Here is a 24839-nt window from a genome sequence, read left to right as displayed (position 1 = left end):
CAAAATTCTCCGTAGCTCCAGACGTCTCTCACCGATGCAGGGTTTGGCAAACTTTACTGCCTGTCTTCTCTTACAGACCTCATGCCCCCAGCTGCTGTTCACAAGTGGAGTATCTCCCTGCCTTGGGATCAGGCAGTCTTAATTACAGCCCACACAGATGACTTTTTTTTTTTTTTTTTTTTTTTTTTTTTTTTTTTTTCTCCTCTCATTTCTCCCATAGGTGCTTCTTTCTCATGTTTCAGAAACTGCATGTTCTTGGTTTACTGCTCCTCTGTTCCTTCCAGCTCGGAGAGCTTCCCAGCAAGGGAGATGGAGAGGAATGTGATAAGCAGCTTGGCTGGTTAATGAGCTCCCTGTCTAACTGAGGGATTCTTGTACGCTGGGTTCACTTGCCAATCCCTGGTGCCTCCCTCAAGTTCTCTGCCTTCTGCTGGCTCTCCTGGGGGAGCAGTTTGGAACCTGGTTTCAGTTGCAGCTAGTTTTTACTTTGTCCCAAGCCATGTTCACCAGGGTCAGGTGCAGACCAGAAACTGCCTCTGGATGGCAGGGCTGGAGAGCTACGTGAGTCTGAGATTTGGCTGGGAAAACAGAACTCAAAAAACACCCAGTCCCTCGCATTCCCAGCGACAACTGCAGAGTCACTGCAGGGAAAGTAACGGGAGATTTTTCTCTCCCTAATTTATGTCTCTCCTGCATATGGCTTCTACAGAGTCACTGATGTTACAGACAGATGGGTTGGCATTTTACTAGACAGAACACATGGGCTAGATGTTGTTAATGCTTGTTAGCTACCCGCTCTGCAGCTTGACCAGTCCAGCGCAGTCACCTCGCAGATGGCTGGAGCGGTCCAGCCCTGCCGCGCGTGGTGTGACAGCAGTTGGGATAACGCGCGTTTGGCTGCTCTTTCCAAAGGGATTTGTTCTAGGTCAGAAATAGCCATGGCTGTGGGATCAGCGCAGCTTCCCTGTGAATCGAGGAGAGACTCTGATTTGTAAAGATCCTGAGATTTTATGGAGGTATTGGCTTTAAGGGCTTAATGCCGTAGTTTGGGTTTTTATGTGGAATGGGGTTGGAAAAATGCTGTGAGCTCTGTGCCTTGTTTCCATCTCTACTCCTTAATGCTTGATGTTTAAAAGCACGTTTGGCTGGTGAACACTATTTAGCAGATCTGAAGTCTTTTAAAAACTTATACTTTATAAGCTGAAGCTCCAACTACAGCCAGCTGCCAGTATTAGTTTAGAATGACATCCCATGTCATTTTCCATCCTGTGATGTGAGTAGTCTGCTGTGATTTACTCTCACCAGCCGTGTGTTCAGTGGAACCATTTTTAGGTATCACCTCAGCAAATCTCCACAGGGTGAGTCTCCTTGGTGGCTGGTTTGGACATCCCATCAGAATCTGTGGATGCAGAAGTAGATGCTGTGGGTGAATCATTTACGTTGCCATCTTCCCTCTTTGACAATGTTCAATTTGCAGCATAATGACAGGAGCCTGAATGAATCCTACAGATGAGACAGGGAATTTTAGTTTCAGCACTTGTTCTCTAAAAACTCTCAAAGCACTTTTGGAAAATGCATGGGTATTAATCCACACTGAGCAGTAGTTCTTCAATCCTATGATTTAAATTGGATATATTTGTCTCTGTCTGTCCTGAACTGTTCAGTAACATTAATGCACCCTGATAATAGCTGTCACATTTTACCCCGGGGGTTGTTCCTCAGTGATAGGTGAAATCACAGCAGTTCAAAGACCTGTCTTCCAGGATGAAAAACTCTATAGGAATATTCAGATATAAAATAGTAATAGTGTGAATCAAAAAATACGCTTCCCTTATTTTAAAGCCTTTGATCTTATTTTTATTGCATCGCATTTGACAGTCTGAAGGGCATTAACCTGTAGGAGAAACCTTTTGAAAGAAGGTGCTGACTCGCCCTCTGCTGCGCAGAGCACTGTCCCCCATGATTAACACCAGCAGGTTTCCCCCATGGAGAGGGCTGCAGCCCTTCAGCACATGTCCCTGCTCTTTTTCATGTTTCATTTCTGACGTGAGCTTGGTGCAGGAGAGCTTTGCCTAGATCAAAACAGGGAGCTGTGGGGAGAAGCTGGTGCATCACATCCCGCTCTGCGTTCCTTTGCTGCTGAGCTGCAGCAGCATCCAGGACCCCATCACTGCTGCCACTCGTGTACACACTGTACACAGTGCCTGGGTCGTGCTTCTGATTAAGATGGAAGTATATGAGCTGACCTCTTGTTCCAAAGACATTCTGGGGTTGTGGTTCATCTCAGTGTTGAATAATAAGAAAGAGAAAGGAAATGTTTGCTATAAATCTCAGTGCACACAGGGCTGTTTCTCACTTTCCCCATCCCAGCATTCAATTTTCTTCTTGGCATTGCCAGGCATTTGCTTTTCTTTGCTCAGCAGCTAAAAGCAGCTTTTTCATTATATTTCCTGGAAGGCTTTTTACAGGCATCCATCCCTGTCTGCCTCATAAATTCACTTTATATACCAAGCTGGTGACACAGAGGTCAGAGGTCTTGGCAAGAAACAATTATTATAAAGAAGTACTCTTCTTCTTTGGGTTACAATGAGGATATTAAAGTGGGAGCGGGGGGAAATTTTGCTGCAGACAAGGAATGGTCATTTGTGAAAGGGAGGTGTCCTGGTTGATTAAGTGCTGCTCATCCTGTGGGAGCCACCATGGGCAGGCATCCTGTCAGGCCAGCTGGAACCTGCCAGTTACCATGAAAAAAAAAGAAGGAAACCAGTAAACAGTTTGCTAAATAACCTCATAAATACTTCCAGCCATAAGCACATCTTGTGGTTCAATTTCGTGGTTTTTGTTTTTTTTTTTTTCCTTTCCTTAATATTTCCCTAATTTTAAATGAACGGCCTGTAATTAAAGTGATTTAGAGGCTACCTGGGGACCTGGTATTTGAGCAGTGCATGATGCTTAGGAGAGATTGATTGGTGAGGCATAACTCGATTGGGGTATTTTGATAATGATATCATCACCCGAGAGAGCCAAGTTCGAGCAATTAAATCTCAAAACCTCGTGTTTGGGTTGTTATAACTTCAGCAGGCAGCTTCTGCATGTGCGAACACACACACACATTTTCCTTGGTGTTTTCCTGGGCACTCCAGTTTTTTGGCTGCCCTGTGTCTGGCTGTCTGTCTGTCTGTCTGTCCATCTGGGGTGATCTGAAGTGGCAATTTATCAGCTGTGCAGACGCAGAGAGAAGGGTGCCAGCCCACTCCGCATCGCTGCTTCCCCCCTCAACTTCTGCACGTGGACAAGGCGGCCTTCGACATTTAGAAAAATCTTGGCATCTGAAGCAAGAGGCAGAAACAAAAGGATTTTCTCATTTAAAGGTCAGAGCCAGCAGCTTCTTAAAGGCAATTTTCAAACAGGTTTGTTGGAACTGTGGCAGGGTTTGTGTGTGTTAGTGGGTGCTGAGGGAGGCCGTGGCTGCCATGGGGAAGGTGTTGGGGAGTTGGGGGCGTTTCAGGACCAGCAGTGCGCCCGAGGCTCCGAGGCACATGTGGCCATAGGGCTGTGGAGTTTTTAGGAGGTGATCGGGTGGAACAGCCAACCCTGAGGGCTTCTGCTGACACGTGAAGGCTTTGGGAAGAGGGAGTGACTGCCCCACATGAAGAGGAGGTCTGAGAGATTCATGTGATGAAGGCAAACTGCCAAAGGCCAAATCGATCTGGTGGGGAGATGTGCACAACCCACGTTGGTGTGGACGGCACAGCACTCTTCAGGGTAGGCTGGGGAACACCACAAGGAGGTGGGAAAGGGGCAGTGAGAACTCAGGCACAGAGGCCACAGCATGGCCCACAGTGCTGGAGCAGCCCCTGGACCTGCACAGAGCAGGGAGAAGCAGGGGAGCGTTGGGTGTGAAGCCGTGGTGCCCCTTCCCTCAGCGCTCTCGGGGCTGGTCGCTGTGTGTGCTCAGTGTCCGTGGGGACACAGCACAGACAGTGATTTATGGAAGGAGCAGAGCAGATGAGATGAGGCCTTCGAGATACCTTCACTGGGTAAATGTCACCAGGCAATGATTCGCTTCCTCCTCTTGACCCCTAATACATCTTAGCCCTGGAAAGCACCGTCTACCATAGAGCGTGGCCAAGTGGCATCTGCAAAGAGGTTTGTCACCACACCAAGGGGTGCCTCTGACAGCCCTGCCAAAGCCCTGGACTTCATCCTTCTGCACGCTGTGGAGGTGTTTGAACCTCCTTTGTTCCCAAGCTGAGACACAACTGTCTTGCCTGCTGTGCCTGGCACAAAGCTCCACCATCCCTGTTGTCAGCGTGCCAAAACCCATTCAGGAATTCCACCTGCAGCACTGGAGGTGTGTATTTGAAGTTGCAGGGACACATGTCCTGCATGGATTGCATCCCCAAAGGCAATTTTGTTTTCTCAGTGTGGAAATCAGAAGCAGAAAATCTTCACTTCATTTTGAAATCTCAAGTTGTATAGAATGCTGAAGCCCTCCTTCCCTGTTTCTGCATTTCTACTCCATACTTTCTTGTGATACCAAGTCTCCACATCAGCTCTCTCCTTGGGGTGTGCAGCCACACTGTTTTCAGTCTTATTCCAGGGTCTGAAGGTCTACAAGACCTTGGGTCTTACTCTCAACCCATATTTTTCAAGAAGCATCCTTTGTTATTAAAGTCACTCTGCGTGCCAGTTTATAGCCAACGGCACTTTGGGAGCCATTGTTTTTAGCTACCAAAATATGTCAGAGAGAAGTTTTTAGCTACCAAAATATGTCAGAGAGAAGAGGAAACGGGTGTAGAGGAAACTAAAACCTGAACGTATCTGGGTGAGAGTGCACTTCTGAACCATGTGGTAGCTTGTGAGTGACTAAAGGAGGCACTGTCACACTTACCACACTTTTCTTCTGCTGGAAGAAGCAGAGAAGGAGATGCTGGGTTTTGGCCTTTGGGGAAGGTTTCTGTGCAACAGCAGCACGGGTGCAAGGAGCCATCTCAGCAGGAGCAGTGCAGACAGAAGTACATGTTACATTCAAGTGGCAGTAGTTGAGAGAGCCTGTTACAGTCCATGTGTTGCAGTTTTACAAGCCCAGTTCATCCAGCTGCAGGTCCATCCCCCAGCAGGGATATTTGGGAATGCCTATTGCTCCTCCACATCATCTGTATTGTCTGCTCCTTACTGAGATGGAGAGAAGAACCCACTTTTCGACCACGTTGGTGGTTAAGGGAGAGATTTTTACACGTGTATCTGAACTGTAAAGCCTTGAATAATTTACTGGTTTCCAGAGTTAAGAGGAAGATTTACGATGTTTCCTTCTGGCAGGTGGCTGCCGATCTTGATTCCCCTGAAGAAACAGTTGTGCTAACAGCTCCTTTCTCGGAGCAGCCCCTCCAAGTTCATGTTGTTCTGTGCTAAATAGAGCACTGTTGTGGTTTACAATACAGAAGAGGTCTGCCCCCTGATCTGGTTGCTGTGGGGTAGCACAGCCTGCGAGGAGGCAAACAGGCTGTCACCCTTCAAACCTACAGCCAGTCACATCCCTCACCCCAGCAGAGCTGGGTGTGCAGTAACACCGGGCAAAGAGTGATTTCCTTTGCTTTTCTAGAAAAGGTCCCCGTAGTCCCTAAATCAGACTAAACTGGCAACCGAGCTTAGCGAAAGCTGAAATCCTTCCTTTTGCAAGTATTTGAGATCTGAATAAAACATAACAGAGACCTGAAACTCGGTAGTTTAGTGAGCCAGACTGACTTTTCCCATGAATTAGAAGAAACCGATATAGGGCTGTGTACAGAGTACCTGAGAGATGGTATTCTCATAGTGATTAGCTGCTGCTCTGTGCTCAGGGAAATGGAGGTTTAGGAGGGGATATTTACATCTCTAGTCAGCACTGCGCTTGTGTGGCCCAGCACAGAGGGGAAAGGGAGAGTGAAGCGTGATGGTGGTCCCCAAAGTGTCCTCTTGCATTGACTCTGGGGTGTATGGGGATACTCACAGATCCAGCTTTTCCTTTGATCCTGTATATTCAGTTTGGCTTTAAATGTTGATGCTTTTTGCTTTTTTCTTTCTTATTTTCTTTCTTTTTTTCTTTCTTTTTTCTTTTCTTTTTTACCCTTCTCTTTAAGAGCAAGAACACACTGTAGCAGTGATGTCAGTAGTGTTGGACACAGAGCAGTCAGCAGTTTGAATGTGCTCTGGTCTCTCTCACCCCATTCCCACCCATGGACTGTCCCCATGGATCAGTGACACTTGTTTATGCTCCTTTTAACTTTGCATTTTATTCCTGGATGGGCTGGCGTGGCTTTTGGCTTCATCTGAACTTAGAATTTTAGGGAATGCATCAGCAGAGTGAATGGTGATTGCATTACATGGAGTGTGCTGTGAATAGCTGACCTGTGCTGGCACCTGCAAGTTCTTGTCAGCAGGAGTTGTGTCCAGGAGTTTGCCTTTGAGGGTTGAAACTTTTTGTAAATAATAATAAAAAATATATACTAAAAGTGGGTGGAGGGAATCCTAGCTATGAACAGTGAAGAGGAGGACTCGAGTGCCCTTGCAGCTTTGAACTGCTGGAAATTTCTTATTTTAATATTCCTTCTTTTCAGAAATGCAGTTTTTAGAGCTGGAACCACATTCATGCTCTGCATTGATCCAGAATGGTGTGGAACACCAGACCCTGCAGCATTCACTCAGCAGAGTGTCCTCCCCCTCAGTTCCTGCACACCCCTGTGCATCCCCCTGCCTTGCTCTGATCCTCTGCTCGCTCCTGTTCCTGCCTCGGGCACTTCCCTCTCTGCCAGCAAGTGCACCAGGCAGGGTGCAGGCTGGCTTTTGAAAAGAAATCCTGTGAACTAATGGGAACATATTGCTATTATTTCATATAATCACTTTATTTGTAAAGCATAGGCTGCAGAGGTACTCCCGCTGTTGAACCCAAAGCAGCAAATCTATCTATATATACCAGCCTATACTACATTATGAACAGATGGGTAAAGAAAAAAAAGCAATAAAAACAAATAATAAGAAAAGTAACAATGATAGCAATTTTAAAACACTCCTAGGGAAAAAAAAAAAAATTAGTTTCTCCGTTTTTTTGAAAGCAGTGTGAGATTGAATGAGCTGCACTGCAAGTGCATCCATCCTCTAAGTTTGCATGTAAACATCTCCCGGCAGAGGAAGAATTGCTTTTTTTCCAAGCAGCTGCCTTCTCACCTTGTGCCTGTTACAGAAGCAATCATAAGAAACCTGGGTGAGATGTCTGGGGTTTGGAAGCATTTGGGGGTTTTCTTTGATTTTTTTTGAGTTCCTGGGGAGACAGAGGCCATGGGGGTGAGAGAAAGGATGGTGCCTCCCTTGACAGCTGAAAAAACTCAATGGGAAATAGTAATCTTCTCAGAAGCAGATATTTGTCCACATAACTTTCTCTGAACATTATTCATCTGCCTCTGCTGCAGGAGGAAGCTTTGTTTATGAAGAATAGTAGAGAGAAACTACCATTAATCTCATAAAAAAAGAGAAGATATTCAAATGTAGCCTTCACCCACGACACCAGTGAGCTCAAAGTAGAGGAAATTTAAAACATTTATGTTGCTCTGTTTCTGAGGTCATAAAACACAAGTAAATGGTCTGGCACTGGATGCTAAATTTCTTAAGGAATTTACTTTAATTAATTAAACTAGTAAACCAATTAATGGATTTGCTTGTAAATTCTTAGAAAATTAATTCTGTGCCCAAAGAGTGTTTTAAATCTGCAAGGGAGGCTGTGTATTTCATACGGAGCTTGAATTCCCATTTCAGATGAATCCAACTCGGCGCTGAGAGAGTTGGAGACACAAGTGATGCATTCATAATACTCGGACCTTCCTCCAAAACTGGCACTTCTCATCAGCTGAATCCAGGGGAGATTTGCAAAATAAAACCTGTGCTGCTGCCACAGCACCCAGCTCCTGTGCTTGCTGCTCTGCTCTGACACCTCTGGCTTTATGTGGGCTGGGAATTTACATCCTTCCTGATGCCTCCAACCGGCTCCTTCATCCGCTGTCGCTTCCCTCTTTGATCTGGTCCAGGGCTACCTCAGGTGCTCAGGAGGCATCAGGTAGCTCCAGTAAGCAGCAGATCAAAGCACGGGATTTGCTGAAAAACAACCCAGCCAAAATAAAGATCTGAACAGAAGCTAATTCACTTTTCCACGTGGAAACCTTGTTGTGATTCCCTGCCTGGCTCGGAGATGACAGGGCCATCCTCTGTAGCTTGCACTCCTCACAATCCAAAGTGACCCAGACATGGAAAGTTTGTCCAAATGTGTCCAGGCTCCTGAGAACATGAAATTGGAAGGAAGCAGGTTCCCTGGGGCTCTCAGCAGGTACAGCCATGTTTTCCCCTCACATGGCAATCCTCCACTTTGGATCTTGGCATCCTTTGATTGAGGAGAGGGCTGCCAGCCATGCCTGACACCTCCCGTGCGGTCCCACCTCGGCTCCAACAGGAAGCAGAGCGGCAAAGCAATTATAAATGGGAGAATTTTGAAGGGGAAAATGGCAGGGGAAAAAGAATTAGCATTTGCACTGTGATGTTTTTGCTGTTTATTAATAAACAAGCCGCTTTTGTGCCTCCGGGGGCAGGAGAGGCTTCAAGCATTCCTTATTTCTCTTGCATTTAGCTTTTTTTTTTGCTTGTTTTATATGTTACAGGAGATTTGTAATGTCTTCCCACATGTTGAGTTTCCTTATTTTCTTGAGAGCATCTCTGGAATAATTCCTCTGGAGGTTTCAGCTGTGTGCTGCCAGGCTGATTTAAACACTTTAGGGATGCAGGGTGGATGAGTACTCATTGGGAAGGAGTTATGTTAATTAGGAACAGGTCTGCTCCCTCCTAAAGAAGTGGTGTGACTTCAGGGAGAGAAAGCCCCTGTGCAGAGCTCCTGCCACCCTGGGTGGTGTTGGTGACAGTGACCCTGATGTGGCCACCCCTGTTCTGTGCTGGCAGCACAGGCTCTTTCCAGGATGGTCAAACCCCTCATCTCCCCAACACCACATTTGTCACCAGGGAAGGCTCACAGGGGTTCTGCATGGGGACACTGGAATGCAGCACTCAGGAACGCCGTGTGCCAAGCAGATGGCATGTCCTTGGTGACAGGTGGATCCGTGCCAAAGGAGGCTTCAGGGTGACACTGCTCCTGAGTCACGGGAGGTGAATCGAAACCCTCTGGTATTAATGGGCTTGTTCTTCTTTCCCTTTAGGCCTCCAGCTCCTCCGGTGGAAAAATGCAGCTTCTGGAAACGGAGTTCTCACGCACCATCAGGGAGCTCATTGACCTCCACCTGCTGCGCCAGGACAGCATCCCAGCCTTCCTCAGCGCCCTCACCCTCGACCTCTTCAGCCGCCAGACCATTGCTTAGTGTCCCACTGCCACCTGCCAGCCAGGGCTTGGCCCTCCTGGGCAGGACACTTGAGGTGGTGAGGAAAAATTCTCCTATCCACCACCCTTAATTTGTGGGTTTGGGTTGCTTCTGTTTTGCAGGGAACTCCTTCTTCCCCCTTCTTTCATGCTGAGTCACAAGTCACACCAAATCCTCTGAAAAGCATAATTTTCCTCCTGTGGGAGGGCAAGTCGAGCTCCATCCCAGGGCTCTCCTGTGCCAGGATCCAATCCCTGCCATTGAACTGGGCCACGTGTTCATCACTACCCAGATTCTCAGGATGCGTCTGGGAATGCTGTGGGAACTGCTGGTTTGAGGAGCCCCAGCATCACCATTCACAGCTTTTCCCAGTAGGATTCCCTAGATCTGAGCCCTAACAAAGAGACAAACCTGCATGAGGCTGGTGCTCCCTGCTGCATGGTTGTCCTCTTCTAATGGGAGCCAAGGGCTTGATCTCTAAGGACAGAGACCCTGTGAAAGTCTCTTTCTCTTGCAAACATCTCATCACCCAGCAGTTTTTTGGGGTTTTTTGAGATATCAGGTCACTGATATCTCAAAAAATTATTTTTAAGATATCAATGACCCGAGTCTGCCATCATTCAGCAGACAAGCACAAGCGTAAATGGCAATTTGAAGCCCCCGTACCTGTGTTGACACCTCTGTGGCTCAGTCACTGCCATGCTTTTGGTTCCTCACCAAGACTTTAGGGCACTTGGTTATCTCAGGACTGTAGAAAGTGTAAAGGAGCAGTTTGGGCTGTGTTCAACGCTGGTGGCTTTATCCTGCTGCCTGCCACCACCCTGTTGGTATCTGTTTTGGGAGGTCTTCCTCTTCTCCTCCATGGAGGGTGGAGCATCCCCAGAAGTTTGACATTTTGTGTTATAGTAGATGTAGCTCTTCTGTCGTAGCAATAAAGTGTCACTACCCAAACTGGGTGTATGACTCTTTTTTGGGATGCACTCTGTGCCTTGCTGTGCTCTCCCACATCTGGGGGATGACCACATCAATTGTTTGATGTGCTATGCAAGGGGAGGACAACATTATCTCTGTTTTTCCAGGCAAGTCTCGTCCATGGAGTTATAGAATCATCAATGGTTTGGGTTGGAAGGGACCTTGGAGATCATCTGCTTCTAACCCCTGCTGCCTTAAACCAAATCAGCTTGCTATAACCTCCTGTGTGTATTGATTTCCCCCTGATTTCAGCAGGAACACACTCCCTAGGCTTGGAGAAACGGTAGCAGTGAGCAGGCTAGTAAGTTAGCTGGGATACTTGCAGTGACTTCAGGGTTGGCCGCGTTTGCTGGAGTCACTTGGAGACCTGTTGATGCGTCTACAGGCACGGAAAACATCTGCTGTTGACCCCCATCTGCTGCTGATCAGAGGTGGAGGGACAAGCATGAGATCTGGGGAGCTGCAGCCACCATCTCCCCAGCTCTCCTCTCTGCAGGGAAGCGCAATAGCAAAAGTTTGTCATTTTCTCTTCTGCTTGAAGAAGTCCCGGTGGAAGATGGATTGCTGGGCATGCTGTGCCAGGGGAAGGCTGCCTGATTCATATGCACGGCGTGGCACGGAGAGTCGCCTTCCCCAGTCATGGGGAAAATGAATCATGACGTCAGCCGCATTCAGCTCCGCCACCAACACAATAGCAGATCCTGGCTGCCGCGGAAAATTTTTCTTCTGGCTCCTTGCAGGAGAAATGAAGTAATTAATAAGTTTACAATAAACCCTCTATCTTAGCAAAACACAGGTGAGGCGAGAAGCGATGCTGGAGAGCGACAAGGGAAAACACATCCTGCCCGTTGGAAAGTTGCCTCCCGAGAGTGGAAGGATAATAAGTTGGGAGAGAACACACAGTAGGCTTCCGAGATGCCTCCGGTGGGGAGGAGACATGAATTACTGCTCTGCTCCCTGTTCTCCCAGCAAGACTGATTTGTTCAACTAAGTTTAATGCGGCAGCATGGCTGGGAGAGGTGTGTGGTGAGGATGGGTGCTTGGCTGGAGGTGCTGGTGTGGTGCAGCTTCCGTCCATGGCTTGGGGAGCCGCTGGGTGACTGTCCTGCTTTGGCCAGAAGCATCCCTGCCCTGCTCATGGCATTATCCTGCTGCATAGTGAGTTCACAGGGCTCACATGAAACTGGGGCTTTTGGGAGGCTTGACTTCTCTAAGTGGAAGCCTGGGAGTTGTTCATGTGGAGGTGTGACCATTGCAAAGCCACTTGGGCCACCTGTGGGCCATGGAGAAGAGGAGCTGAGACTCCCCAGTTTCTAGTTCCAACACTGAATCCAGGATGAAGCCACAAACCTAATGGCTGTACCTGATACCGTGGCAGCTCCCATCTCTGCCACTGTCATTATCCTGCTTGTCTGAGCCATGAGGGAGCTGCAAGGAATAACTGTGACACTGAAATTTCACAGTGATTGCTCCTTCCTTTATCAGCTACGTGGGCTCAGCAGCCCATCAAAGGCACTGCCACCGTGTTCACCAGCCCCTGCATCCCCCCTCCATGAGTGCAGCCTCCTGGGGCAGTGCAAAGAGATCCCAGTTGCCACCACCCCAGGTAAGTCACAAGTCCCATCTGGGTTTGCCTCATCACTTGCAAAACTCCAGCCTTTTTTGTCGAAAACCATTTTAGAAAATCTTGGTAGCTGGGTAATAAATTTGCAGTTGGTTGGAGGGGAAGGGCGGGAGCGCTCACAAGCGCGCGTGTGCTCGCTGGGTTCCTGTGCACGCTAGCTGGGTTTATGTGCTGTAGGCTGTAAAATCTGATTTACTGGTGCACAGCTGCACGAGTCTGTATGTGTTTTGGGGTGTGTGTGTGTGTGTGTGTGTGTGTGTGTGTGTGTGAGAGCACTGTCTTGTTTGCAGTGTTGCCTGAAGCTTCCCTTCACTCAAACTGCTCGAGTCCCTGCTCCGCTACAAACAGCCCTGTCCCTCTGTGTGCACAAACACACACCAAAAGGACACAGAGCTGTCGGGTGCTGCCATACAGTCGAGAAAGCAGCAGAGCCCTGGGCTAAGGCAGGTTTCACCAGATTTGTGCCTCTCCTAAGGGCACGTCTCTGAACCTGGAGCCTTCTGCTCCTGCTTTGTGTCTCCTGGCTCTTGGTGTTGTCATGTGTTGTTCGTGTTGTCCTGGAAGTGTGGGATGCCTGAGAGGAAACCAGGGAAACCCTTTCGGGATGAGCCATGACAAGTTTGGAGTTTGTAGATGTTAGTTTTGGATCTTCTCCATGTAATACTGTAAGAGCAAGGGAAGGAGAAGGGATAAGAGCATTGGAGCCATGATGGAGGTGGGAACCTAGAGAGTGAAGGGCAGGAGCAGAGCAGGGGATGGATGGAAGAAACGGGGCATGGATGGACGGAGAAGCCACCTCCATTTCTGAACAGCTGCAGTGCCAGCCTGGCTGTCAGCTCTCCACTGCTCTCCTCTGCTCCCTCCAAACAAACACTGAGCAGCACCTGCCCTTTTCATTTCCTAACCCAGCAGTGGGCTCAGAGGCAGCTGAGAGTGGTGTGAGTTGGGCTGATGGGCAGACGTGTCAAAATAAACCCCGGGGGTGACAGGCAAGAGCCTTCCTCAGCCATCCCAAACTGCTGGAGGTGGGAGAGGGCACAGCCAGGGCAAGATTGGTTCTGTTGGATCTTTTAGCTGTTCAGAGACGTTGGGACAGTAGTGGTGGTGTCTGATGCCAGGTGACTGTAGCTAAGGACAGGACCGGGGGAGGATGGAACAGGCTCTCAGTGCTGGTGTGAATCACATTCCTGCTGCCTGCTGTGACAGCAGATTCAGATTTAATAGCAGCGTTGCTAAAACTTGCATGATATTTAAAAGCTACAAAATGCACTCACTCTGATCAGGGGAGGGATAGTAAATAAATAAATAAATAAAAAATCAGCAAAGCTTTTTCATGAAGTCTTTTTAAAATATTAAAATCCCATCCTTCCCAACAGGAAAGCTTTTTTCAGGCTAAGAGGAAAAACTGAACGGCATCTGATGATATCGCATTGACACAAGTGTCTAGAAAAATAGGGTAGGAACGTATGATCTGTTCTGAGAAAGGAACCATAGCTAATAGGAAATATGCTGATACTACTTTTAATTTCATGACTCAGGTTTGCTGCAAAACTGATGGAAATCTGTGTTGGAGCTTGGTTACATTAAAACGGTTCTTGGCTGCTTGGGGGTTTTCCAGTTCCTGTTTCTCTTTTTGGGGATTATTATTGTAAAATATTTCAGTACTCTGGTGGTTTACAGGTGTTATTTGAAAGGACGGGGGAATGGTCTTTTGGATAAAAGGAAGAAGAGATTTTTGCTCCAGAAGGATCCCTGGCCAAAGCCCAGCCTTGGACAGGCCATCCCAGCCATCCCTCCTGTTCCTTCCACCCACGGTGTCCGTGTCTCCAGCCTTCCTTTTGTGCATGTTTTCCCTCAGAGCAAGTACGAGGAACAAAACAGAAGAAAAACATGCTTTAAAGAAAATGCTGCCATGTAATTTAAGGAGCACAAAGAAAGCGTCTTGCTGGTGGAGGTCTCAGAAGAAACCCATCTCTTTGGTCTCCACCCAAACCACATTCCTCCACCAAAGCACATTCCCTTGGGTTGTGTCAGTTTTCTTCTGCTTCCCCAACATGGGATCAAGCCTCCACCAGCCCCTTCATCTTCCCTGTGCTGTTTCCTGGCCCAGGCTCCAGTGCTGATGAGTTTATTAGTGTTGCTAATTTTACCTGATGCTGCTTCCTTCTCTTCATGACAGGTTATGTTTTTTTGAACTCTCCAGCTGATTGATTCAGCTCTCTTTAATATTCCCTGTTTCACTTTGAATTCTCTTTGTTGACTGTTGCTTGTTGTGGTTCTGGGTTTTTGTTTTGTTTTGTTTTGTTTTCTTTAATCCTACCACTGTCTCTTTTTCCTTCCTGGTCCTTCTAATGCTTCTTCAGCCTGGAGCAAAGCCAGAGACCATTGGGAGGTCATTGAAACACAGACGGCTGTAGGATTTAAATAAGGACTGGGTAATTTTATGACCATTAACAAGGCTCACTGCTATGCAAGCCAAAGTAATAAGGGCAATCATATCTCATGGTTCGGGGAGCAAGTTGATTGCCTGCAGGGACTGAGAAGGTAATTCTGCATCCCTGACTCCCCCCAAAATATGATACAGTTGACAAGATGCACCAGGCAGGTCGAAGGGCTTGGCTAGAGGGTGAGAGAATTTCCTTTATCATCTCTGTTGTCACACTCCATTGATGTAATCAGAAACTTCTGGTATCAGCATGGTGGGAAATGCTCTCCAGGCAGATGAAAGGCTCTGAAGTCTGGCAGATGATCCTTTCCTCTTAAGGAGCAACTGCTGAGTGACATTTGTGCTGTATGATGGCAGATAGTTCACTTTGCTGCTAGGGACTGGCTCGCCTGCCTGGCTGCTCCATAACCACTGACAGGGAATGGCCTTCCTAAAAGAAACACAGGCTGTGGATGTCACTTGGATCCTGCATTTCGGAGGAACAAAACTCCCACTCCCCTCTGACCGTGCACAGCCTTGAACACAACGGGGTGATGGCAAATCACACTGTCCTTCCTTCAGCCTTGTCCTCAGCACGGTTCTCCCACTCCTCCGTGTGCCTGAGCCTTTCCCCAGCTCAGTTTTGGGCTCTCCCATCTCCTCCGTGTGCCTGAGCCTTTCCTCAGCTCCTTTTGGGCTCTCCCATCTCCTGTGTTGCCTGAGCCTTTCCCCAGCTCAGTTTTGGGCTCTCCCATCTCCTCCGTGTGCCTGAGCCTTTCCTCAGCTCCTTTTGGGCTCTCCCATCTCCTCCGTGTGCCTGAGCCTTTCCCCAGCTCAGTTTTGGGCTCTCCCATCTCCTCCGTGTGCCTGAGCCTTTCCTCAGCCCGGTTTTGGGAGCCCCTGGGTGCGTGTGCGCTGGGCTCCCGCCCCGATGCCGCGGTTGCGGGGCAGAGCCGCCCGCGCTCGGCGGCCCGGCAGTGACAGCTCCTCCTGCCTGGGTCCTGGCAGGGGAAGGAACAGCCCTGGAGAGGAGGCGATGGCGAGGAACGAACCGAATCCGCGGGGAGCCGAGCTGCTCGTCCTGGCGGCTGCGCTGGGACGAGGAGGAGCGAGGAAAGCTCTCCAGATAGCAGGAGTGCCCTGGGCGGGTCTGTCCCGCCGCTGTCGGATGTCTCTGGGTGTCTGTCGGTGATGCTCACGTTCTGGTTCGGTGTTGGAGTGTCCTCCACTGGTATCCTGGGCACTGAGCCCTGAGCTCTTGCGGGCAGAGCATCCCCTGTGTGATGTGTGCCACCCCAGCCATGGCAGTCCTCTCCTGAGCACACCAGGCTGTGCTCCCGTCCCGAGGTGAGGATTGCAGCTCTGGGAAGGCACAAATTCACTTTGCCAACTCACTAGAAAGCACCGAGTGCAGAATCACAGAGTCACAGAATGTCTAGGTTGGAAGAGACCTTCAAGATCATCGAGTCCAACCCAACAATAGATGCTGGGTATTCTAAGCAGTGATTTTAATAGGAGGTCACATCCTGGTCCCCGTTTGCTCCCCAGTATGGCTGTGGAGCAGCAGTTTGTAGATGTCTCTGCAGAGTCTTGTCGTGTCTCTTCCCTGACAGCTTTGCCAGTGCAAAGGGAGCTGTCAGCAAAACTCCCCTCTGCACCACACACAGCGGAAGTGCTGAGGGAAGATGGAAATCTCACCTGCACAGGATGCTCAGCTCTGGCAGATAAGGTGGTTCTACAGGTTGCTTTGAAAGTCCAGCCTCAAGCACGTTCCTGATCCATGCAGAGACCCCACAGTGTCGGAGCCACGACACTGACAGGATGCTCCAGCCTGGCTGCACCTCCTCTTCCTTGCTTCTGTCCTTAACAGAAGGAGGAGAATGCCTCATGGGACTGAAGCAGGTTTGTTCCCAAGGTAAGGAAAGCACCAGGCCCCCCAAAAGCCACAGCCTCCTCACACACACCCTGTTTATATCACTGCTGTTTCCTGGCTTCACAGTTAACTCAGGACAGTCCCCAGGTCCTGTAACCAGTGTTAAATGTAATGAATGATCTTGTCCTCCTTGTTTGTCTCCTCTTTAGTGTAACACTGTAATTAGCTTAATTACCAACAGATTCTTTTTTTTTTTTTTTGTAACTTAAAATGGAAATTAAATTTTGCACCAGGTTTTACAGGCTGTTAACGGGAATCGAATAATCAAGCCTGACTCCAAGTCCTTGAAAATGAGTATTAAAAAAGGTCTGAATTTGCATATTCATGTTTTTAATAGGGTTCAGAAGGTATATTTGCAACTGATGAAAAGGATTAATTAAGCTTAATTTGCATAGGAAGAACAGTTTAACCCCTTGCATCCTAACAAGGCAGAGACTGACAATTTGCATTCCATGGTTTGATGCTGGAGAGACACCCAGACTGAGAGCAGTGCCCTGCAAAGCACCTTCCTTCTCCTCCAGGAGGACAGAACTAGGAGAATACAGGATCCCAGCATCATCCTGGCACAGCTGGTCCCCCTGTGCCCACAGCCACCTCCAGGTTTGTTTTCCATCTCTCTACCAGGGTGGTTTGTGACCTGGGTCTCCCACCGCAATGCCACCACACCGGGCTTTGAGCTAAACATGCTGCTCCTTCTGTTGTGAGCTGGGCTGGGCAGCTCTGACACAGATTAAAGAAATCATTTCAGTGCAGCCAGCTCTGTCCCCTGAGCTGTTCACGGCAGGGCTGCTTGTAGCCAGCACAGGGTGGGAGCACCATGGCTGGTAGGGGCACCAAACCTTCGACTCCTGATCTCATTTCCAATTTCCTTTTTTCTCAGTGAGATTGATCCCACTCAGGGGCTAAAGGCTCTGTGGGAATGTCAGACCAGGGGGAGACTCAGTGAGTCCTGTCCTGCTCCCAGCCACCAGCCTGTGACAGCATCCCAAAAGTCTGGGACTCGTGCAGCTTCAGAGAAAGGGCCATAGAGCTGCCTGCACCCAAACTCCCAGCTGGCACCTCTGGCACGGAGAAATCAGCAGGGTCTTGCACAGCTCTGTCCAGTTGTGATGTAAGAAAAACATTCAGCCCTGCCCATGTCCATGGTGGGGGTTTGGAACTAGAGGACATTTGAGGTTCTCTACAACCCAAACCTTTCTCGGGTTCTATCTAACCCTCCCAAATCAATCTCTTCTAAGAATGGAAAGCAGAGTGGGAACGTTACGCTTCCCGGTGCCCTACAAAGAACAGAGCACAGCTTTGAGTCGGTGCCTGAATATTGCTGAAAAGTGGCAAAAAATAAATAAATCAGGCATTCATTTTGCTTCAGCAGGTGGTGTGCTGCGCTCCCCTTGTAACGCTTTGGTGGCATGTGTTGCTAATTATTTTTGGGGTGGAATTTGCTGTGCACAGCGCACGGGGTTCATTAGACAGAGATGGCTTTGAAGTGGCGCTCGGAATTAATGCTGGCATATGTAAATGCTTCTTGTGCCACGGAAAAGCTGGCTATAAATGATGCATGAGGTCCAGTGAGAGAGATGCCTGCTTTGTTTACACACACCCATTGGGCCTCGTTACACCAGGAGCAGGCAGAGGAGGCTCTGCAGAGCCTTCACAGACCGTGCAGCCGCTGCCCGGCTCTACGTGAGCATTTCATGGAAGTTAACAAGGCGTCTTTAGCGCATCCCAAACTTCCTCCCGTCAGAAAGGTGTTTAAGCAACCCATCAAGGCTGCTGCTCTGTGCTCATTGCTTTCTCCTGGTCCCCCAGATGATGAGGAGGACACGTCCTGCACTGTAATTCATCGAGGTCCTGACTCTGCCTCCCTCAAGTAAAACCTGCCTTGGAGCAGAGGCACTTAGGGATAACTCTGGGGTGAGGAGTCCCTGCTCACCTCCTCCTGCTCTCACCTGGCCCAGCCTCTCACACAGGCCCCACAGAGCTGTGCTCACAGGACGGTTGGGGGATGTTTCGTTTAAGAGGAAGAAAACCTAAAGAAAGAGAAAGAAAGCACAAAGCCCACGAGCACAGCCGAGAGAGCAGGAGGCAGTGCATGCAGCAAAAAGCCAGAGGAACGTAAGACCCCTCAAACCCTCTCTCCAAAGGCTTTTGATGATGGCCCTTCCACTGCTGGACGTATCCCAGAAAAGCCAAGTTCACCTCTATGCCCCAGGGGATGTGTTTTATCCCCAGAAATTCTTTCAGAGATGATTTCTTGTGGTTCTCCTCTATAAAGCAGGGCCCCTCTTGGATCACCCAACAGGGAGGTGGGAAAATAGCTCCCTAACATCTTCTTGGAGTTTATCTCTGCTGCTGGGATTGGGATTGGGCAGGTCATGGGTGAACCAGTGCCTTCTCCTGGTTGCTGTCCCAGCAGCCCAGAGTGAGCTGGAGATCTTGCACAGTCCAGTGGGACCCCATGGAGACATCCCTCTGGCATGGGTCTGGGATGCCTGGAGCAGGTCTGAGAGATCTGTGCCCCAGCAAAGCAGGGTCTGGAGCACAACTGCACCAAAACCAGGGCACTTGTATGGGGGCAGCCGAGCACCTGTGCAGCTCCATTTACCTGGGATGATAAGCCCAGTGTTGTAGTGGGTGTTTAGGCTGCTAAGGCCAGAAATCATCACAAAGTGGGTGGCAAAACCGATGGCTGCTTGTTTTGAGTGAGTGACTGTACCTGGGACACAATGTGGAGGCTTTGGCAGTACCTGACGTGCAAGGGGTTTGTTGTTCACCCATTCTGGGACTGAACAAGTGTCAGGTTCAATGGGTGAGCTTCTCTTCATCCTGACAAGCACTTCCTCTTCTTGGCTGCTTCCCTTTAGGCCTGACCAGGAGCAGCCTCCAGACCCCTGGCCACCCCCAAACAGCTGTGGGAGTGTGTGTGGGGCAGTTGCTTGGGCACTTTTGTGCTCCTCCAGTGCTGCTGCCAAGAAAAGAGGCTGGAAATCACCAAGTGTGTCATGTTTTCCCTGCCGAGTTTATGAAATCGCTTGCTCATCAAACACAAAAGGAATTGTTTGCTTTTTAAGTAAAACAAATATAAAATGCTTTCCTCTTCATTGCTGTCCAAAAATCTGCCTCGTTCCCTCTGCCTCTGCGCTTGCCAAGGCCACTGGGATTCACAGGTGGGGTCTCTCTGAGCCCCAATCTCCCACCCCATCCACCCACGGAGAAGGGCCCTGCAGATTCCATGTCCCTGCTCATGAGGACACACGAGCACAGGGGCAGTCCCCGGGCAGCAGACACCAAGAGCTGGAACTGCTGGGAGCCTGGCTCCCATCCATGGCACGCTCCCCAGCCAGCCCTCCAGACAAACTCCCTGTCACAGGTCTGGTCTGGACAAACTCAAGGTGAGGAAGGAGGGAGCCGAGCATGAAGCTGTGACCAAGTGCTGAGAGGATTTTGTATTTTCCTACTTCCAACTGTTTATTTACCAACATGCTGGAGAGCAGCAATCACTTCCTCATGCCTTATCGAGAAGCTCAGCTGTGAAATAACTAAATGAACCATCCCTTTTTATTAGCCTTTGGACTGAGCAGAGGAGCAATCAGTTAATGGCTGACCAGTTTTTGAAGATGCTAAGCACATTACAAGTGCTAAGTATTATTATTTTCCCTCCTATGCTTTATTTTTCCCTCTGAATACTCAGTTTAAATAACCCTTTCAATTACATTATCTGGTTTCATGCATTCTGCTCAGATTAAACACGGTGCCACTTACAATTCACCCACCTCAGTGGCTTCCAGGTCTCTGCAAGTCTCATCCTAACCTTTGCTTCTCAAGCTTGGGTGAAAATAGCCTTTGCTTTGGGTCCAGAATCTGCCCCAGCTCTGCTTTGGCTTCTTAAACTCGAATGCATCCACATCACTTTCTGTCGGGCACAGCAACCTCTGGTTCCTTGCTCTTGCATGCTGTTCTTTCTTAATAAGGGAACATCTTGCATCCTTTCCCTTTCCTTCCAGCTAAATTAACTCCCTGGATAAGCTGTCTCCTCCCACTTGATGGCATTTTGTGATGTTTTGGTTTATTCTTCTTTGTGAGGGCTTTGTGCTGCACTTCCAACCGATTTCTCTCATCAGCCCTGGGATCTCCACCCATGTACGTCTGTGGCTTTGCAGAGAAGTGGGGCTGGCTCAGACTTCACAGCAGTGGGTAAATCCATCTGCTGGCAACTTCAGAGCAGTGATGGATGGATCAGTCCTTCACAGCCACAGGTGGGCTCTGTTGGGTGTGCTGTTCTTCAGAGCCAACCTGGGGCAGGGACTTCTCAGTCACCTCAGCCAGGGGAGCCTCACAACTGCATCCAAAAGTGTTTCACCATCTCAGGTGGTTTCTGGAGCTCCCAGCTCTGCCCCAGCACCTCCATGTCTGCTTCTCCACTCCTGATAACTGTGCTGGGACATGTCTGGTCTTCAGGACCCAAATGTGAGATGGTGGGAGGTCAGAAGCCAGCCCACCCCTCATCTCACTGTCCTCCCTGGCTGTGGGCTCTGCCAGGGAAATACTTTTGGAGTGACCAAACCAGGCACGTGCCCTCCCCAGCCCCTGCTGCCAGCCTCCTGGCGTATCATTCCCAGAGCCCTGGTGTCTGCATCTGTCTCTTAGGAGCTGTGATCACCCTGCAAGGCTGGAGACAGCTGTGGAGCAGCTCGGGGCTTGGCAGCTGTCAGCTCGTGGATGGTTTGTCATTCTTGGGACTGCTGTGCCTCTGCCTGGGATTTCCCAGTCAGAGATGTGTGTGTGCTCAGCCTCTGTGGTGGGTGGGAGTGTTGTTACAGCCAGAATGATCTGAGGATATAATTGAGATAAGGTTTGTATGGAGAGGTAATAAATTACAGCACCTGAGATGGCTGGGGAAAAAACCCAAAGCACAACTGGTTTTGTGTACACAAGATCTTTGTCAGCCTAAGCTGAGCTGGACACATCAGGGATGTTTCAGCTGGATGGTGGCAGATGGTTTGTGCCCATGGCCACTTTTCCAGGGGGTTGTTGGCTCTGCCAGCCCCTTGGAGCTGCTCCCAGGAGCTGCTCTGCTGCCACTCTTCCAAATCTCACTGTGACACAAATCCCAGGTGGGGCAGGAGGGCACTTCTGGGACAAGCAGACTTTAAGCTCCACTTCAGGGAATGGAAACCTTTGTGTCTTGGCTCCAAATGTGGTGGAACAAGATTAATTAATTTAGCTGCATCGCATGAAGAGTGCCAGTGTTTACTTGTGAGACCACAGAGGAGCTTTGGCAGTACCCAGGGAGGCCTCCTGTGTCTGGATGGGCTGGGAGCTCTTGATTGCAAGGCAGGAGATGCCCAAGGAGAGCTCTGCTGCGCAAAAGCAATGCTGAGAGAGAGGAACAGATTTAAGAGGCCCCCAGCAGAGGCAAAGCTGCAAGCACCACACACAAACTGAGGCATTCCATCACATTTCTGCAGGTCAGGTCAAGCCAGCCAGGGGCTTCTGCAAGGATGGAGGAGTCTGTCATGGCTGGGTACCGTGGTGGGATGAGCCAGACTGGAGGGCTGCTAGGAAAGCAAGCGAGGTGGGAGGAAATGTGGATGTTGTGTGCCGGGCTGGTTGCTTCCTTTCACAGCTGAAAACACTGAGGAATATGACAGACCCAGAGCAGAGCCCAGGAGATGAGCAAGACAATGCAGGGGACAACACTCACAGATCTTAATGGATGAGACGGACCAGGAGAGAAGAGCTCATTAGAAAAGGGCATTGCATGGTGAAGGGAGGACAGGATGTAAGCCGCGTGAAAGCTGATAAAAGACAGAAATGGAAATCTTTTCGTCCCAAAGAGAGCAAGGATAGAGTACATTAATGAGCTCTTTAATGGCAAGGCACGTAAAGGTGAGCAGCAAATGGCTATTGCCAGACAGCTGAGCTGAGTGCGAAAAAACAAAGGTAGGTGGGATGTGAGAAGCGATCGAGCTCGTACAGGAACAACAGCACAACCCTGTGATTAACATTCCCGCTGAATTATTGAAAAAGCACACACACAAACTTGGAGACTTGGCAGTCTCCTCTGGTTACTCTGCAGGGACAGGGAGGTTGCAGAGGGATGGCGACAGGCATGTTCACATCCAATTTGAACCAAAAGAAAGGGCAGCAAAACTAAACTGAAAACTGGCCTCTTGCTTGGCTACTCCCCACATCCCTGGTGCCTCTGTGTCTTCTCATCCCTCGCGCAGAGGAAACTGAGTCAGAAAACTGGCTGCACTTTGCATCAGATGGTTTCCCTCCATTAAGTTCGGGGCGGGGCGGGGGAAGGTGGGATGAACAAAACTCTCAAGGCAGTATTTGTAAAATCTCTACCACCCTTCTGGTGGTGCTGGTGAGCTGCCGGAGAGGGGTAAAACAGAAACCGTGACACACAGATGTGATGCCTCGGAGCCTAAGGAAATTCGGGTGAAGCCAAAGTCACTGCTCCAAGCCAAGGAGCTGGGTTGGTTTCTCCAGCAGCACCGGCCATGCCCACCAGCACCTTCACCACCTTCAGTGCCTTGGGCACTGCTGGAAGCGAGGGTTGGAGGTGAAGAGAATGAAATGTGCTCTATTCCTCTCTCTGGAGAACAATTTAACCTCAGAACACTCACCCAGAAAAACTGACCCAGGGCCCGTGGTGGAAAGCCTGTGGTGAGGAAAAAGAGAGGAGAGAGGAGCTGGAGGAGAGGCTGGGGCACCTCTGAGGTCCACACCCGCCTGGCCATGGCAGCGTTGCAGCCATGCTACAAGACCGGTTCACACGCCCGTGGCATTTAAGGTAGGATCAATGCTTTTCCTAAATAAACCCTTCACCCCCTGAAGCCCATCCCTCCCCTCTCCTCTGCTCTGTCCCTGCCCTGTGCCCATGTGCATCCACGTGCTCACAGCTCCGAGCTTTGGGTGGGGACTGGGGGGTGACACTGTCCCCAAAGGTCCCCAAAGGGCGCTGCAGAGGAGAGGGACACGATGTGCACCGAGGAGGAGCTGAATCCACGCCGGGCAGCTCCCCAAACGCTGCTGCGCCCGCGCTGGGCGCTGTTGCTGTCGTTGTTGTTGGTCCTCCTTCCCCTGACGAGCACTCACAGATGCAAATAAATTCTGACTTGGGCTCCCAAATTCCTGCTCTGCTGGCTGTGCTAAAAATAGCCCAACGCAGTGCGTGCTGGCTTCAATCACCCTCATCGATCCGCGCTGCTGGGGCCGCTCCAGCCGCAGCGCAGCCTCCCGCTGCCTCCCGGAGCCCTGCTCCCCAAAGGGTTTGTGCGATGAGAACACCTCCAGCGCACTGTCCTCCACCCCTGCCGACCCCTTCTCCTGCAGACGGGGTGATTTATCGCTCCACGGCCCCTCGGGCGGCCAGGCTGCGGCTCCCGGGCTCTGCGCATCCAGCACCGAGCTCGGGGCTCGGCAAGAGCCAGCCCTGGTTCAGGGAAGGGCTGACCTCGAAAGTGGGCAGAAGGGAGCGTTTGGAGAGGAGCTGGCTGGGGTTTCGGGGGGGAGGGAGCATGCAGGAGCTGGCTGGGCTGCTGGAGCCCAGGGCTCTGCTCTGACTCTGGGTCTCCAAGGGCTCTGGGCATCTCCCAGGTGTTGATCCATCAGCACCAGTGGGGCTGGGAGAGGGACGGCTCCCTGGCAGCCCTAGGAAAGGTGCCAGCACCCAGGTGGCACTGCAGGTCACCAGCTTGATTTGAGCAGAGCCAATGAAGTCTGGCTGTTTTCTGGTCAGGGTGGTGCATGGGAGCACCACCATCCCTTCTCAGGGCCCCCGTGGACCCCCACAGACCCCTCCCGTGGGATCTGCGCCTGGGTTCGTGGCAAACTCAGCTGAAGCCATCAGGAGGCTCAAATGCTGGGCAGGGAGGGTGGCAGCTCACACCTCCAATACCCACCAGCTCCGAAGGAGGCAGCCCCCAGCTCCCCCCGAAGTGCTTTGCTGTGTCAGGGAGGCAGCTGGGCAGGCACTGCCACCACGGCCACCCTGTGCTGCCCCACGTTCCTGTCTGTGAGCGTGGCCCTTCCCGCAGGCCGTGCTTTGGAACAGATGGACACAGCCGGCGTGCGCACCGGGGCTGGCAGGTGCCCTCAGGAATCCTGGGCTTAAGTGGTGCATGTCTACATAAAGGGATGTTTCTGTCCCAATTTACAGGCTTTTAAATAATATCCAGGCTCTAGGTGCCACGCAGGCTCTGTAACACACGGCAGGGTCCTTTGCTGACTCTGGGCCAGAGTGAGGATTGAGCCATGGGTAGTGGGCTTGGATTTACCCTCCAATTAGAAGCTGTCCTTGCTGGGGGAGGGATCAGAGGAAGGATTTTTAGTGCTGCCATGGTTTTGCCCTTGTAGACAGGTTGTTGAGACAACAGCAGTTTTGTGGACACAGAAGGGCATCAGCAGAATGCAATTCCACATGGCCCCAGGGCTGTGACTCTACTGCAGGGAACTGTATTTTTTCCCCCTAGCCTCCCCTCC

General features: G+C 50.2%; 1 protein-coding gene across 9 annotated transcripts in view; it reads left to right on the top strand.

Moving 5' to 3' along the window:
• Positions 1-10343, top strand: part of MAD1L1 (mitotic arrest deficient 1 like 1) — a 346645-nt gene extending 336302 nt beyond the window's left edge. For all 9 annotated transcript variants that reach the window (XM_040079070.2, XM_040079071.2, XM_040079072.1 and 6 more), the window contains one exon: positions 9234-10343. In XM_040079070.2, coding sequence (XP_039935004.1) covers positions 9234-9392 — 159 coding nt within the window. In that variant the 3' untranslated portion in view covers positions 9393-10343. The remainder of the gene's footprint in view (positions 1-9233) is intronic.
• Positions 10344-24839: the final 14496 nt, after the last annotated feature.

This window comes from Hirundo rustica, chromosome 15 (genome assembly GCF_015227805.2).
Source record: "Hirundo rustica isolate bHirRus1 chromosome 15, bHirRus1.pri.v3, whole genome shotgun sequence".
Lineage (NCBI taxonomy): Eukaryota > Metazoa > Chordata > Aves > Passeriformes > Hirundinidae > Hirundo > Hirundo rustica.
The sequence above is the reverse complement of the archived record's forward strand: the minus strand, read 5'-3'. Positions and strand labels throughout refer to the sequence as shown.